The 17,838-nt window shown below is 53.8% G+C and overlaps 1 protein-coding gene across 1 annotated transcript; it reads left to right on the forward strand.

The window, feature by feature from the left end:
• Positions 1-15,349: 15,349 nt before the first annotated feature.
• LOC121978739 (WEB family protein At3g02930, chloroplastic-like) lies at positions 15,350-16,507 on the forward strand. Its single transcript, XM_042531039.1, has one exon. It carries the CDS (start codon positions 15,350-15,352, stop codon positions 16,505-16,507), a length of 1,158 nt encoding a protein of 385 aa, XP_042386973.1.
• Positions 16,508-17,838: the final 1,331 nt, after the last annotated feature.

The raw sequence follows: 17,838 nt of genomic DNA on the forward strand, positions 1-17,838 counted from the left end.
CCTCCGGCCGGAAGACCGTCGAGCTCCGACGTTAAAAATTGAGAGTCGTGCCGGCGACTATAAACCCTCCGGCCGGAAGACCGTCAAGCTCCGACGTTAAAAATCGAGAGTCGCACCGGCGACTATAAACCCTCCGGCCGGAAGACCGTCGAGCTCCGACGTTAAAAATCGAGAGTCACGTCGGCGACTATAAACCCTCTGGCCGGAAGACCGTCGAGCTCCGACATTAAAAATCGAGAGTCGCGCCGGCGACTATAAACCCTCCGGCCGGAAGACCGTCGAGCTTCGACGTTAAAAATCGAGAGTCACGCCGGCGACTATAAACCCTCCGACTGAAGACGAGTCGGCCGTTCGGCTGTATATGAAATGCAGGAGTTAAGAAATCGGAAAATTAGCACGAGTAGAAGCCCTCACAGCCGATAGGAAGACCGTCGAGCTCCGACGTTAAAAATCGAGAGTCGCACCGGCGACTATAAACCCTCCGGTCGGAAGACCGTCAAGCTCCGACGTTAAAAATCGAGAGTCACACCCGCGACTATAAATCCTCCGGCCGGAAGACCGTCGAGCTCCGACGTTAAAAATCAAGAGTCGCACCGGCGACTATAAACCCTCCGGCCGGAGACTATAAACCCTCCGGCCGGAAGACCGTCGAGCTCCGACGTTAAAAATCGAGAGTCGCACCGGCGACTATAAACCCTCCGGCCGGAAGACCGTTGAGCTCCGACATTAAAAATCCCGAGTCGCACCGGCGACTATAAACCCTCCGAGCGGCCAAGTAACCAAAATTACTTCGTGAACCTTTGGCGAAAATCCCATTTGTGAAACAGGATATATTTAGCCGAGCGGACCAGCTACGTAAAATACTTCGTAAAAAACCCCTTTCGAACACAAGAAAGGTGGGATGAAAAGCGAATAGCGAGGAGAAGTGAAGGAACATAAACAACGGTAGTTGGCGAGCCGAGCGAACAGCACTCGTGTTGATTAGCAAAAGAAAAAGCAAGCAAAAGCATAGCATTAGAGAAATTATGGCCGAACGGCCAAATTACAAAACAAGGATAGTTTTTGGCCGAGCGGCCGAATTACATGAAGACTTCTACTCAAGAAAATCATAAATGTCCTTTGGGATGGTGCCGAGGAGCGTCGCTTGATCTTGGGCCGGGATGATGACGGAGTCGGGAAGATGACCCTTGGACTTCAAGTAGGTTGTGGTGGCATTCATAGCAAGCTCGAAGGCAGTGTACATCCGTTCGCAGACTTTTTCGAAGAATTCGACCGAACGGATGTAATTTTGCCTCAAGGCGGCGACCCGGCTCGGCTCAGCCTCCTGGTATTCTTTGAGAGCCGCTCGGGAAGCATCGGCAGCTGCCTGATGTTCTTGCAAGGCAGCCTCAAGCTTCTTCACTTCATCCGATCGGGCCGCCTTCTCGCCGGCCATATGATCCATCAGCTCCTTAACCTTTTGCTCCAGACCCCGAGCCTCGACATTCTTCTTCTCCAGATCGGAGATTGCCATTTTCTTCCGCTCGGTGGTGAGGTTTTTCTTCCGCTCAAGCGTCTTCACCTGCCTTTCAAGTTCTCCTAGAGTGTAGGCCTGATCGGCCGTCTTCTTCTGCTCGGCTACCAGTAGATCTTGGGTCTTTTTGAGCTCCCTCTGCAGCTCGGCGTATAATGGACCCTGAGAGGGCACGCCGCCCGAGCTCCTTAACCTTTTTAGCTCCTCATCCACCATCGCTAAACGGTTGGAGACGGCGATCTCCTCCACCCATCTCTGTCAATAAATAAGATCATTAACAGCCGATCGGAAGAGGCGTATAAAAGACTTGAAGAAAACAAACTTACCCTCGTGGCCTGTTGCATGTGGCTGTTGGCCAGATTGCTGAGTGGAATCAAGGCGACGCGCGCCCGAGCGTCGGCCCACATCTCGGCTAGGGGCCCCTTCATTGTAATCATGTGCTCGGGCGCAGTTGGCCGATCGGACTCCGGCATCATCTCTTCGGTGGGGAGATGCAAGGAAACCCGGATGGTACGGTGCCGACCGGGAGTCGTCTGAGCCGAAGCGGGAGACGGATCGGAGGCCGGTGCAGAAAATTACAACAAAATGGCCGAGCGTTGGACTCGGCGGGAAGCGGGCGGAAGAACACTGACAGGAACAGCCTCGAGGGGGTCCGCGGATGCGTCCAACTGGGAGGGGGTCCGATCGGAAGAGATCGCCTCCACCGCTGGGGCTTTGCCTCGAGAATCCACGGTGGTCCACTCGGATGGCTGGACCGCAGACGTGGCCGATCGGAGGGGTGTCTCTACTCGGCGCCTCTTTTACCTGAGCGGGCGCTCTTCCTCCTGAGCCGAGCCTTGCTCCCGGACGGAAGGCTCTCGACTAGCAGTTGCGCCAGCCGCTGGCTCCGGGAGAGAAGCCTAAGCGGCTGACTCTCCCGCATTTGTATCGCTCTCCCCCTCATGCGAGCCGACCGGCTCAATGCCAAGCGTCTCCATTTCTTTGGCAGCTGCGGTCTCGAGCGTCGCCGCTTTCCTCTTCAAAATGCCGGCCATCACGGACTCCATGACGATGTCCGCTGCAAAGGAAAAAGGAGAAAATCAGTTAGCAATCAAGACAAATGCACAAGTAAAATTCTTACCGAAGCCGCTCGGAAGGGGGGTCCTGATCGGACTCAGGCCAAATATGTACATCACCCCTTCAGGCAGGAACTTATTGATGTCAAACTTCAGACCGACTAACATGTTGGCAGCATGCAGATAATCCGGTCGGGTCTTGAACCTTTTGAGCTCTGGGGAGATTGGCTGTCCGACCTGCCACTGGGTTCGGAAAGTGGCCCGCTCGGGCATACGAAGGTAGAAGTAGAATTCTTTCCAATGCTTATTGGAAGAGGGTAGCTTATTGAAGAAAACTAAACCGGGCCTAGCCTGGAACATATATGTGCCCAGCTCGGACTGTTTAGGGTAATAAAAATAATAGAAAACATCCGGTCGGAGGGGGATATTGTGGATTTTGAACAAGACGACGGCGCCGCATAAAAGGCGGAAAGTGTTGGGGACTAGGCTTCCGAGCGGAATGCCAAAAAAATTGCAAACTTCAGCGATGAAGGGATGAATTGGAAATGGCAGACCGGTTGTGAACTGGTCGCGAAAAACACAAAAAGCTCCGCGCGGCGGTTTGTGTGGCCGAGAGGAGGGGGAGGGTAGGATAATTTCAAAATCAGAGGGAATTTCGAAAGAGTCCATCAGAATATCGGCGTCACGTCAATCGAAGCGCGACTCCATGGTAGTATACCATGGGCCGAGGGCTTGGTCTTGAGGCTGAGAGGAACTAGCCATTGTTCGAACGGACGAAACCAAAAAAAGGCAAAGAAAGGCAGAGGAGAGAAGAAAGAAGATGGCAAATGAAACAGAGCCCCGAGGACCAAAACTCGGGAAAAGGAAAGGCGAAGAAAACGCAAGAACCAAAGATAGAACAGAAAAAGAGCCTTACAGAAAAGAAGAAGGATCGATGAAGAACGGGGGATCGCCAGAAAAAGAGAACCGAAGCTGCCGGAGCACTGAAACGCCGAAGGAAGCTTCTGGGCACGAGAGAGCATAAATGCGGCGAAGGCGGAGAAGGCGAAGGCTTTATAGGGTTGGACCCGAGCGGCCTCCACCGTCAGATGCAGGTCACGGGAATCGAAGCACGCATCGGGCCATCCATTTCGAACCGCCTCGATCCCGTCGGACACCACGCCGCCGCCGTACGATGACGGCAGCATCGCCACGTGGCGTTCAGCTACTGGAGCGCATTTAATGAGCGCGTGCTCGACCTTAATAACGGAGATTGGCGAAAACTTCGAAAAGATACCGAGGAATGTTGGCGTTGACTGGCGTTACATCTACCCCCGTGGGGGCCGAGCGGAGGAAAGTTGCATATAGACGCCGCTCGGCATGACTGATGGTCCAGTCAGTCGGACTAATCGCCTCCTTCGACTAGACTTGAAGGGGAGGCAAGTGATCCGGCGGTACGGATGCGGGACCCCCTTTGAGGGGAGTCAACGCCACATGGAGGTCAAAGGTCAAACGGCCTACCAGAAAAGGGGGGATCGACCGACCGAACGGGGTTTAAGCGGAATCCAAGACAGCCCGGCGGGGAGTCGGGTTTCCGACGCTCATGGTGAACAAGGTCGCCGGGCCGAGCGGGTAGCCCGCTCGGCTGAGGCATACGGCAGCAAGGCCGTGAACGGTTTCAGCCGAGAACATGACCGGGAATCTCCCGAGCGTACCAGTACTTGTATCCGATCGGATGTGATGGGACTGCCGAGCGGCTGGATGCTCGGCGCGGGGACAGAAGAGACAAAAGGACAAGGGAAACATCGGGGAACATCTTCTGACAACAAGCGTGTTCGACGACTAACCCATACGCAGAAGCCTATGACGGAAGGTTCTACTGTCCCATCAGAGAGGTGCTCGGACTGTAGCAGTATGGTGTCAGGCAAGCACCTCTGACAAGCCCATACTGAGGTATGGTAATAGGACACGTATTCACCTCGGTATGTGTGCATGAGCCTCTTCACAGCTCTATATAAGGGTCCTCACACTTCGCCGGAGGTACGCATTCTCTGATATTCGAAGTCACTTCCTAGTTTCCTCTTGCCTGATGATCCTGTCCGAAAGCTGAATCAATTGACACTGGGCACGTGGCGCTCTCCAAGCGGCTGACGTAGATCTGCTGACTATCCGCCCGGACCTCCGGTGAACCTGCACAGAAGTCGGGCCGGGAAGGGGTTCCCGGCGACGACCCTCCGACGCTCAAGTCGGGCAAAGCTCAATAAGAAAGTGGCTCCAAGAATCGTAGAATGCGTACCTCCGACGAAGAGGGAGGGCCTTTATATAGGGCTGTGGAGAAGCGGGTGCACACACACCGAGGTGTACACGTGTCCTTCCCATACCGTAGTGTGGGCTTGTCAGAGGAGCTTACCTGACACCATACTGCTACAGTTTGAGCACGTCTCTGATGGGACAGCAGATCCTTCTGCCGTAGGATTCTGAGTATGGTCCGCACGTAGAACATGCCCGCTGTCAGAAAAAAATGTCCCTTGTCCTTTTCCCCCTTACTCCCGACCGGGCGTCCGGCCAGCCAGCCTCCGCCTTACGTCCGGCCGGACACATATAGTGGTCTACTTGGGAGATTCTTGGTAAATGTGCTTTGTGGAGACTGTCAGCAGTATGCTACCTTATGTCTTCGGCTGAGCGTGTCATCCGCTCAGCCTTACAATCTCGTTCGACGAGCGCCGGAACCCTAACTCCCCGCCGGGTACCTTTGACTCCGCAGGGACCTCGCTCGGCCGACCGGTCTACTCTTCTCCGGTCGGCCGACCGGTCTCCTCGTCTCCGGTCGGCCCTTTGACTTCTACGTGGTGTTGACTTCCCTCCTCGGGGGGGGGCCCTCTTTTTATCGCCGGATCACTTGCCTCCCCTTCAAGTCTAGTCGAAGGAGGTGATTAGTCCGACTGACTGGACTGCGAGTCTAGCCGGGCGGCGCCTTCGTGCCATTATCCTCCGCTCGGCCTACCGCAGGGATGGCCTTGGAGGTTAGTCAACAGCAACATTCCTTGAACCTCCTCGCACTCTGCGCCTATCTTCGACATTAAGGATGAGCATGCGCTCATTAAATGCTTCGAATGGTTGAATGCCACGTGGCGCACTGTCGTCATCATACGACGGCGGTGGCGTGGTGCTTTGATGGGATCGAAGCGGTTCGAAATGGACGGTGCGATGCACGCTTTAATTCCCGTGACCTGGATCCAACGGTGGAGGCCGCCCAGCCTCCACCCTATAAAATCTTCGTTTTCTCCTCCATCGCCTCACTCCTTCTTTCGTGTGCTCCCGATTATCCCTAGCGTTCTAGAGCTCCGACGATCGTGTTCTTCTGCTTCCGTCCATCCCCGATGTTCTTCCTTCGATCCTCCTTTTTCTCGTAAGGTTCTCCTTTCTTCTTTCTTATTTCCGGTGCTTTCTTTACATTCCTTTCCCCAGTTTTCGATCCCAGGGTACTCTTTTTCGCTTGCTGCCATCTTTCTTCTGCCTTTTTGCCTTTTCGATTTCTTCCGCTCCGACCATGGCTAGTTCTTCTCATCCTGAAGACCAATCCCTCGGCCCATGGTACACTACCATGCAGTCACGATTCGACTAGCGTGACTTTGACATTCTGACCGATAATTTTGAAATCCCCTATGATTTTGAACTTCTTTTAGCCGGTCCTTCCGCTCGGCCACACAGGCCGCCGCGCGGAGCTTTCTGTGTCTTCCGTGACCAATTTACTGCTGGTCTGCGTTTCCCTATACATCCCTTCATTATAGATGTTTGTAACTTTTTTGGTGTTCCGCTCGGCAGTCTAATACCCAACACCTTTCGCCTTCTCTGTGGCGTTGTCATTTTGTTCAAAATCCACAACATGCCCCTCCGACCGGAGGTCTTTAATTATTTCTATTACCCCAAGCAGTCCGAGCCGGGCACCTTCATGTTCCAAGCTCGGCCCGGCTTAGTCTTCTTTAATAAACTGCCTTCTTCCAATAAACATTGGAAGGAGTATTTTTTCTATATTCGTATGCCCGATCAGGCCAATTTCCGGACCAAGTGGCAGGTCGACCTACCCCCCACTCCTGAGCTGAAGAAGTTCAAGACCCGACCGGACTACCTTCATGCTGCAAATATGCTAGCCGGTCTACGGCTTGACATCAATAAGGTTCTTCACGAAGGAGTGATGTACATCTTCGGCCTGAGTCCCATGCGGACTCCCCTTCCGAGCAGCTTCGGTAAGAATTTAACTTGGGCATATACTTTGATTGCTAACTGATTTCTCTTCTTTCCTCTGCAGCGGACATCGTCATGGAGTCGATAATGGCTGGCATTCTCAAGAAGAAGGCGGCGGCGCTCGAAGCCGCGGCGGCCAAAGAGATGGAGACGCTTTGCATCCAGCCGGTCGGCTCGCATGAAGGAGAGAGCGGGACTCATGCAGAGTCGGCCGCTCAAGCCTCTCAGCAGAATGTGGCAAGCAGAGCCACCCCCAGCGGAGGACCAACTATCCAAGAAGAAGGTTCCGCTCGGGAAGAGGGACAACCCGGCTCGAAGAGGCGCCGAGTGGAAACTCCACTCCGATCGGCTACGTCTGCCGTTCAACCGTCCGCCCGAGCTACTGCACGTGCTCGCGGCAAGGCTCTAGAGGTCGAAGCTATTTCGTTTGACCGGACGCCCTCTGAATGGGACGAGCCGGCAGCCCCGATTGAGGCTATTTCGATAAGCACTCTTCCGCCCGCTCGTCAACCAGTCCAGCGCTCAACCATCCATTCTCAGTTTTCGGCGCCGGCTTCTGATCCTCTTCCGACCGCCGGTCGGACGACCCCCGGTCATGGCCGCACTATACGGGTCTCTCTTCATCTCCCGACTGAAGAGGTGCTGTTAGAGACCGACCGCCCAACCGTGCCCGAGCACACCATCACCTTGAAGGGGCCCCTAGCTGAGATGTGGGCCGACGCTCGGGCGCGCGTCGCGCTGATCCCCCTCCGAAATTTGGCCAATAGTCATATGCAGGAGGCCACGGGGGTAAGTTGAAAACAAAGTTTGGTATGCATTATCTCCACTCGGCCACTAACAACTTCTAATTTTCTCTCGCCAGAGATGGGTGGAGGAGATAGCTGTCTCCAACCGCCTGGCGATGGTGGATGAGGAATTAAGACAACTGAAGGCGGCTAGCGGCCCGTCCGGCTCTCAAGGCCTTTCGTATATATGCCGAGCTGCAAAAGGAGCTAAAGAAAGCTCAAGATTTGTTGGCGGCCGAGCAGAAGAAGACGGTCGATCAAGCCCACGCCTTGGCCGAGTCCGAGCGACAAGTCAAATCGCTCGACACAAAAATAACCCTGGCCATTACTCGCAAAAACACAGCCATCTCCGATCTGGAGAAAAAGAATGTGGAGGCTCGGGGCCTAGAGCAGAAAGTAAAGGGACTGATGGACCAGCTCGATGGCGAGAAAGCAGGTCGCTCGGTTGACGCACTGAAGCATATAAACGAGCTGAAAACTCTGCAGGAGTCCCTTGACGCGTCTCAATTGGCCTTCAAAGAGTACCAAGAGTCCGAGCCGAGTCGGGTAGCTGCCCTAAGACAAAGCTACATCCGCTCGCCCGAATTCTCAGAGAAAGTCTGCGAGCGGATGTACACGGCCTTCGACCTGGCTATGACCGCCACCATTACGTATCTGAAGTCTAAGGGTCTTCTTCCGGACTCTACTACTATTCCGGCCGGCGATCAAGTGGCGCTCCTGAACGACATTCCCAAGGACCTTTACGATTATATTGAGTAGACGTTTTTATATGTAATTAGGCCGCTCGGCCAAAAATGATCCTTTTTTGTACTTAAGCCGCTCGGCTTAAAGTTTTATTTTTAATGCAATGCTTTCCTTTCGCGTACTTTGCCCCTTTGGCCAGCTAATATGTGTTGTCCTCCCATCTATTATCACACCTCTAGCATCCGAAAAGGATTGTTACGAAGTATTTGGCGTGACCCTTCCGCTCGGCTAAATATGTAATATTCCGCTTTGATAGCAGAGATCGCTCGCTATATGCCGATGAAGTACTTTTGAGTTCTGAGCCGAGCGGAACGTAGGGACGGTCGAACGATATTGACAGCGAGTTAGACACTTGCAGTCCTTTTTATTGGCCTCGTCCGCTCGGAGGGTTTATAGACGTCGGCTCGTCTCGATTTTTAACGTCGGAGCTCGACGGTCTTCCGCTCTGAGGGTTTATAGACGTCGGCTTGTCTCTCGATTTTTAACGTCGGAGCTCGACGGCCTTCTACTCGGAGGGTTTATAGATGCCGGCTCGTCTCTCGATTTTTAACGTCGGAGCTCGACGGTCTTCCGCTCGGAGGGTTTATAGACGCCGGCTCGTCTCTCGATTTTTAACGTCGGAGCTCGACGGTCTTCCGTCGGAGGTTTATGACGCCGGCTCGTCTCGATTTTTAACGCTCGGAGCTCGGCGGTCTTCCGCTCGGAGGGTTTATAACGCCAACTCGTCTCGATTTTTAACGTCGGCTCGACGGTCTTCCGCTTCGGAGGGTTTATAGACGCGGCTCGTCTCTTGATTTTTAACGTCGGAGCTCGGCGGTCTTCCTTCGGAGGGTTTATAGACGCCGGCTCGTCTCTCGATTTTTAACGTCGAAGCTCGACGGTCTTCCACTCGGAGGGTTTATAGACGCCGGCTCATCTCTCGATTTTTAATGTCAGAGCTCGACGGCCTTCCGCTCGGAGGGTTTATAGACGCCAGCTCGTCTCTCGATTTTTAACGTCGGAGCTCGACGGTCTTCCGCTCGGAGGGTTTATAGACGCCGGCTCGTCTCTCGATTTTTAACGTCAGAGTTCGACAGTCTTCCGCTCGGAGGATTTATAGACGCCGGCTCGTCTCTCGATTTTTAACGTCGAAGCTCGACAGCCTTCTGCTCGGAGGGTTTATAGACGCCGGCTCGTCTCTCGATTTTTAACGTCAGAGCTCGACGGTTATTAAGGCTAATTTTGCCACTGCCGTTCGGTGAAGCTATTTGCCATCCTTTAATTATTTCTGCTTCCTGCATTATAAGGACATAGGCGGCCAAAACATATATAAAATTACATCAGCGCACCTCTCACCCAGCTCGGTACGGCTAGAGATGATTCGCGCTCCATGGTCGATCTAGCTGTCGCCCGTCTTCATCCTCCAAATAATAAGCACCTGAACGAAGCTTCTCGATGATTTTGAAGGGGCCTGACCAAGGAGCTTCTAGCTTGCCGACGTCGCCGACCGGCTTTACTTTCTTCCATACAAGGTCGCCGACCTGGAATGATCTGGGGATTACGCGCCGGTTGTAGTTTTGCTTCATCCGTTGCCGGTACGCCATTAGCCGGACGGACGCCTTGGCTCGCTCCTCATCAACCAAATCCAGCTCCATGTTCCTCCTCTCGGCGTTGCCATCATCATAATTCTGGATCCGGACGGACTCGACGCCGACTTCGACAGGAATCACCGCTTCGCCGCCGTACACCAGATGGAAAGGTGTGACGCCCGTTCCTTCCTTTGGGGTCGTTCGGATGGCCCATAGGACGCCTGGCACTTCATCCACCCAACTTCCTCCCAGATGGTCGAGCCGAGCGCGCAAAATACGAAGAATTTCCCGATTGGCTACTTCGGCTTGACCATTGCTTTGGGGGTATGCCACGGACGTGAAGTGTTGCTCAATGCCATAACTTTTGCACCAATCTTCGAGCAACTTTCCAGTGAATTGTCGTCCGTTGTCGGAAACAAGCCGGCGAGGGATGCCGAACCGGCAGATAATATGTTGCCAGATAAACTTCTTGACCATCTGCTCGGTGATCTTGGCTAGCGGCTTGGCCTCCACCCACTTAGAAAAATAATCGACCGCCACCGGTAGAAATTTCCGCTGCCCGGTCGCCATGGGAAACGGACCCACAATATCCATTCCCCATTGGTCGAACGGACAGGACACAGTAGCTGCTTTCATTTCCTCAGCCGGTCGATGTGAGAAATTATGATACTTTTGGCAAGAAAGGCACGTCGACACGGTCCGAGCAGCGTCTGCTTGTAAGGTTGGCCAGAAGTAACCGGCCAGCAGGATCTTCTTAGCCAGCGATCGTCCGCCCGGATTCCCTCGGCACGATCCTTGATGTACTTCTTGGAGGATGTATGCCGAGTAAATTGATCCTGTCTGAAAGCTGAATCAACGGACGCTAGGCACGTGCCGCTCTCCAAGCAGCTGACGTAGATCTGCTGACTATCCGCCCGGACCTCCGGTGAACCTGCACAGAAGTCGGGCCGGGAAGGGGTTCCCGGCGATGACCCTCCGACGCTCAAGTCAGGCAAAGCTCAACAAGAAAGTGGCTTCAAGAATCGTAGAATGCGTACCTCCAACGAAGAGGGAGGGCCTTTATATAGGGCTGTGGAGAAGCGGGTGCACACACACCGAGGTGTACACGTGTCCTTCCCATACCGTAGTGTGGGCTTGTCAGAGGAGCTTACCTGACACCATACTGCTACAGTTTGAGCACGTCTCTGATGGGATAACAGATCCTTCTGCCGTAGGATTCTGAGTATGGTCCGCGCGTAGAACATGCCCGCCTTTTGCTCCGAACAGGCACTTCTGAGGGTTTAGCTTGACTCCATATTTCCGTAGCGTTCGGAAAGTTTCCTCCATGTATTCGAAGAGATCGGACGCTCGGACGGACTTGATGAGAATGTCGTCCATGTATACTTCCAGATTTCGCCCGATCTGCTCCTTGAACACTTTGTTCATCAATCGCTGATAAGTGGCTCCCACGTTTTTTAGTCCGAACGGCATCACATTATAGCAATAAGTGTCGTCGGCTGTAACGAAGCTGACTTTTTCTTGATCTTCTCGGGCGAGCGGCACTTAATGATAGCCTTGATATGCGTCGAGCATGCATATCAACTCGAAGCCGGCCGTAGAATCCACCAGCTGATCGATCCGGGATAGAAGATAAAAATCTTTTGGGCACGCCTTGTTAAGGTCCTGGAAATCGATGCACACTCTCCATTTATTGCCTGGCTTGTAGACTAGTACCACGTTCGCCAGCCAGCTAGGGAATTGGACCTCGCGTATGTGGCCGGCCTCCAAGAGTTTCTCGACCTCCGACTGGATGATTGCATTCTGTTCGGCACTGAAGTCCCTCTTTCTCTGCTTCACCGGCCGAGCGTCCGGTCGGACGTGGAGCTCATGCTGCGCTATACTCGGTGAAATTCCGGGCAGCTCATGCGTCGACCAGACGAAGACATCACGGTTTCTCTGGAGGCATTTGATCACTTCCTCTTTCTGGTTGGCCTCCAGATCGGCAGCAATGAACGTTGTGGCCTCCGATCGAGTCGGGTGAATCTGCACCTCCTCTTTTTCTTCATAAACCAAAGAGGGAGGTTTTTCAGTTATAGCATTCACCTCGATTCGTGGCGCCTTCCGAGCGACATTGGCTTTAGCTCGGACCATCTCGACGTAGCATCGCCGAGCTGCCAGTTGATCTCCTCGTACTTCTCCCACCTTGTCTTCTACTGGGAACTTAATTTTCTGGTGGAAGGTGGAGACGGCCGCTCGGAACTCACTTAGAGCCGGTCGTCCCAATATGACATTGTACGCCGACGGAGAGTCCACGATGACGAAGTTTGCAGTCCGCGTCCTTCTGAGCGGCTCCTCTCCCAGCGATATGGCCAGCCGGATCTGTCCGACCGGCTGAACTTCATTGCCCGTAAACCCGTAAAGGGGGGTTATCATGGGCAGCAGCTCGGCTCGGTCAATTTGTAGTTGATCGAAGGCCTTTTTGAACATGATGTTGACCGAGCTTTCTGTGTCAATAAAAACGCGGTGTATTGTGTAATTGGCTATTACCGCTTTGATGAGAAGAGCGTCGTCGTGGGGGACTTCAACTCCTTCCAAGTCCCTGGGCCCAAAACTGATTTCGGGTCCACTTGCCTGTTCCTGGCTGCAGCCGACCGTATGGATCTGAAGCTGCCGGACGCTCGCCTTCCTTGCTCGGTTAGAGTCGCCTCCGGTCGGCCCGTCAGCAATAATGTTGATCTTGCCTCGGGAAGTATTACTTCTATTTTCTTCTTCCCGAGTGGACGGTCGGGGTCGTTCCCTAGACATCCGGAGATTCTCCCGCCTCGGAGAGCGATGTCGCTCGGGAGTCTGTTGTTGTCGCCTGTCAGCTATCGCCCGATCGGCTTCACGCGGCCTCTGTCGCCTGTCGGCTGATGGCGATCGACGACCGCCACTCCTGGGGACGGGGTGGGCGATTAGAGGAAGACTCCGGCAATCCCTGGTGTTATGTGTGTCCGTCCGGTGGAAGGAGCAGAACATTGGGGTCCATTTCTTCTTGGGCTTGGGTCGAGCGGCAGCTACCTCTTGCACGTGGGACCTAGCATGGGGGGAGCGGATTGCTTCGCCCCTCGGTCCTCTGGGTGGCTGATGAGCAACGTGTGGCTTCCGTTCGGTAGGAGGAGCCCGCTCGGTTGGAGTTTCTTTTTTCCGGACCACTTGGGCTTCCTTCACGTTGATGTATTCGTTGGCCCGGTGTAGCATGTGGTCGTAGTCTCGAGGCGGCTTCCAAATGAGTGATCGGAAGAAATCCCCATCCACGAGGCCTGGTGTGAAGGCATTCATCATGGTCTCCGAGGTGGCCGTTGGAATATCCATGGCCACTCTGTTGAACCGCTGGATGTAGGCTCGGAGCGATTCGCGGGCTTCCTGTTTGATGACAAACAGACTAACACTGGTTTTTTGATAGCGCCAACTGCTTGCGAAGTGGTGGAGGAAGGCCGTTCGGAAGTCTTTGAAACTTGAGATAGATCCATCGGGCAATCTCCGAAACCACCGTTGGGTCGATCCCGAGAGGGTGGTAAGAAAAACTCGACACTTCACTCCATCTGTGTACTGATGAAGAGTGGTCGTGTTGTCGAACTTACCCAAATGATCATCCGGATCGGTGGTTCCGTTGTACTCACCGATCGCTGGAGGCACATAATGCTTGGGCAGGGGTTCTCGTAGAATAGCCTCTGAAAATTGACGGTTGATCCGCTCGGGAGAGGCGTCTGTTCGGAGGGCTTTCCCTTTTTTATCTCGTCTTGGCATTTCATCCGAAGAAGATCCCCGATCACGATTAGTTGCTGCGGCTTCAGGAGTGCAGAATAGAGCCCGATGAAATGCAACTGTGGCCTGCGGTGCTTCCGCTCGGCCTCCTGATGCTGATGTTGCTTGCTGCTCTGCCCGCTCGGCTTGCGACTTTTGCCTCTGTTCTACAAGCTTGGCGGCACTTGTCTCGATCAAAGCGTTGAGCTCCTCTGTGGAGAGCATCACCGAATGCTGTCGTCCAGCCTCGTCCATTGTTTCCGATCGGATGCAGGAGCGTTCCCACAGACGGCGCCAAATTGATCCTGTCCGAAAGCTGAATCAACGGGCGCTGGGCACGTGGCGCTCTCCAAGCGGCTGACGTAGATCTGCTGACTATCCGCCCGGACCTCCGGTGAACCTGCACAGAAGTCGGGTCGGGAAGGGGTTCCCGGCGACGACCCTCCGACGCACAAGTCAGGCAAAGCTCAACAAGAAAGTGACTCCAAGAATCGTAGAATGCGTACCTCCGACGAAGAGGGAGGGCCTTTATATAGGGCTGTGGAAAAGCGGGTGCACACACACCGAGGTGTACACGTGTCCTTCCCATACCGTAGTGTGGGCTTGTCAGAGGAGCTTACCTGACACCATACTGCTACAGTTTGAGCACGTCTCTGATGGGGCAGCAGATCCTTCTGCCGTAGGATTCTGAGTATGGTCCACACGTAGAACATGCCCGCTGTTAGAAAAAAATGTCCCTTGTCCTTTTCCCCCTTACTCCCGACCGGGCGTCCGGCCGGCCAGCCTCCGCCTTACGTCCGGTCGGACACATATAGTGGTCTACTTGGGAGATTCTTGGTAAATGTGCTTTGTGGAGATTGTCAGCAGTATGCTACCTTATGTCTTCGGCTGAGCGTGCCATCCGCTCAGCCTTACAATCCCGTTCGACGAGCGTCGGAACTCTAACTCCCCGCCGGGTACCTTTGACTCCGCAGGGACCTCGCTCGGCCGACCGATCTACTCTTCTCCGGTCGGCCGACCGGTCTCCGGTCGGCCGATCGGCCCTTTGACTTCTACGTGGCGTTGACTTCCCTCCTTGGGGGGTCCCTCTTCTTATCGCCGGATCACCTGACTTGAGCGTCGGAGGGTCGTCGCCGGGAACCCCTTCTCGGCTCGACTTCCTTGCAGGTTCGCCGGAGACCCCAACGACCGGCCGGAGATCCACGTCATCAGTTCGGAGAGTGCCACGTGCCCAGCGTCCGTTGTCAGCGTTCGGACAGGATCATTTATAAAATAAGGAAAAAATTATTTTAAGTAATAAATATATTTTAAAATAATATTATTTTTTATTTTAAATAATAATTATTTAAATTGTATAAATAAAATTAAAATTGTATTTATTTAATTTAAAATAAAAATAAATATGAATAGATGTTAATGTTAAAATAAATATAAAATATATATAAGGGTTTAATCGTTTTTTTTTTCCATAGTTATAATAATTATTTATTGCGGTTATTATAATTAGAATTATTGTGATTTAATTATTGTCCCGTTAAATCCGATGATTGGGCGGTGCTCCGCCAAGCTCGTCCCCCTCCCCGAGCATCCTCTCCCCTCCTCCAAACTCTCTCCTTCCAACCTCCCCAATAACGAACTAACCCAATTGATTCCATCCGGCGAACTCCGCAGCTAGCTAGCCCTGCCTCTTCCTCCATGATCATTGCTTCTGTTTCCCACCAAATTGATGCCATAGCTGTGAGCAGGGGAATGGCGATGGGAGGAGAGGCCGAGGTGGTGCAGCTCCGGGAACACCTACACAAGCTCGCTCAGGAGCGGTGCCAAGCCCTCGAAGAACTCGAAGAGATGCAGTGGAAGATGCTGACGCAGCGGGAGAGCCAAGTCCGATCGGAAGCCCGCGTCAACGAGCTCGAGTACGAGCTCGAGAATTCCAGGGCGTCCGAGCGCCACCTGCTCGAGTCCTTGGCGTCCCAAACGAAGCAGCTGGAGCAGACCAAGATCCTGCTCGAGGAGATGAAGCTGGAGCTGAGGACGCTCCGCGCTGCGTCGAGCTCGCCTCGCCATGGCAAAAACGAGGCCGCCGTGCTGCAGACAGAGCTCCGCCTCGCGCTGGAGGCGGAGGAGAAGAGCAAGCGCGCCATGGACGGCCTGGCGCTCGCGCTCAAGGAGGTCAGCACCGAGTCGGGCAGGCTTAAGGGCGAGCTGGAGGCCGCGCGCGGCGAGTCGGAGCGGGTCGGAGTCTCGCTCCGCGGCGCGGAGGCGGAGGCGGAGCGGCTGAAGGCGGAGGCAGAGGAATCGGTAGCGGCGTGGCTGGAGAAGGAGACCGGGTTCCTGGAGTGCATCCGGACGTCCGAGGCCGAGCTGGAGGCGGCCCGGCGGGACTGCACGCGCGCGGAGCGCAAGCACAGGTCGGCAGTGGACGAGGCGTCCAACCTCCGCGACATCGTGAAGCAGGCCATCAAGGAGGCCTCGGTGGTGAAGGAGGCGCTGGAGATCGCTCGGCGGGAGAACGCGAAGCTCCAGGACGTGCTGGAGGCGGCGCGGCGTGAACTACAAGAGGCCAAGGCCCGCGAGGCCGCCGCGCTGCGCAGCTTCGGAGACATGAAGCGCATGTTCGCGTCCCCGGCGGCGCCCACCGAGCAAGCGCTGAAGGTGAAGCGGATAGCCAAGTACCCGTCCGACAACTGGCGCCACCACTCTGTCGGAGGGGAATCAGACCGGCTTTTCGAAGCGGTGGAGTACTCCCCAAAGCAAAGGAAGACAACGTCCGAGGAGGTCGCGTTGGCGGCAGTGGCGGCGGAGGGCGGATGGGATTCTCCGGCGCGGTACAAACTTAGAAGAGGCAGATTCTGAGAGAAGCGTAAGCAGTTCAAATAATTTAAAATATATTAAACCTGGAGCAAAGGAGTACCTCCAGTCGACCGTTGCATTTCTTTTCACACTGTAACCAATTATCATCAATAGCAGAGGCTAAATTAAATTAACATCTACAAATTTATTTTATTGTTGTATAACAAATTAGGATGATATATTTTTAATATAAATATATACTTTTTCAACAATAGTGAAATAAGAAATATTTTTAAGACAAAAAAATAGAACGATGTATTTCTTAATATATATATTTTTTAATTTTTACCTATATAGTTATACTGTATATATATATATATATATATATATATATATATATATATATATATATATAGTTGAATTAAAAAATAGTGTGTATATATATATATTTGTTTTTTTTTTTTTGCTTATATAAATATACTGTGTACATACTGCGTATTACACAGGGGTTTTGACTATCACAAGCATCCTCACGAAGAATCGCAACTGGAAGGAAAGCGAGGACGAATTTATAATTTCGATAAAAGAAGACAATTCATCCGGGCACATTTGAACATTAAAGGAGAAAAACATCTGAAGAGAAAAATTAGTACTAACAAAAGCGTGCCCGTCCGATCATGAATCAACGGTCAAAGATACCTAAAAAAGAAGAAAAATAATTTTGCAACTTCTAACAATGCAGCTAGTCGTCGGATCAAGAACCAACGGTGGAGAGGAGGCCTGCGCGGATCTAAAGGGCGACGGCGGCGATCGCGGCGACGGCGATCCAGCTGACCGCCTTGGCGGAGGCGCCATTGCCGGGAGACGGAGGCTGGGTCGGCGCAGCAGACGGGTTCTCCGAGATCGGGAATGACGGGGCGGCGGGAGGAATGGAAGACGGGGGAGAGGGTGGAGAAAAGAGAGGGGAAGCCGATGGGGCCTTGGCGGGGGACGTGGAAGGCGGAAGGGATGTCGGGTTGAGAGCAGGAGGAACGGCGGAGGGAGCGGAGGTCGGGCGATTCGATGCTGGAGCCACGGCAGGCGCACGGGAGGTGGGGGGAAGGGACGGTGGAAAGACGGCAGGAGACGGGGGCAGGGGTGGCGCGAAGGGAGCGGAGGTCAGAGGATTCGATGCTGGAGCCACGGCCGGCGCACGGGAGGTGGGGGGAAGGGACGGTGGCAAGACGGCAGGAGACAGGGGCAGGGGTGGCGCGAAGGGAGCGGAGGTCAGGGGATTCGATGCTGGAGACACGGCCGGAGCACGGGGGGTGGGGGGAAGGGAAGGTGGTAAGACGGCAGGAGACGGGGGCAGGGGTGGCGCGAAGGGAGCGGAGGTCAGGGGATTCGATGCTGGA

This window comes from Zingiber officinale, chromosome 4B (assembly GCF_018446385.1).
Source record: "Zingiber officinale cultivar Zhangliang chromosome 4B, Zo_v1.1, whole genome shotgun sequence".
NCBI classification, from domain to species: Eukaryota; Viridiplantae; Streptophyta; class Magnoliopsida; order Zingiberales; family Zingiberaceae; genus Zingiber; species Zingiber officinale.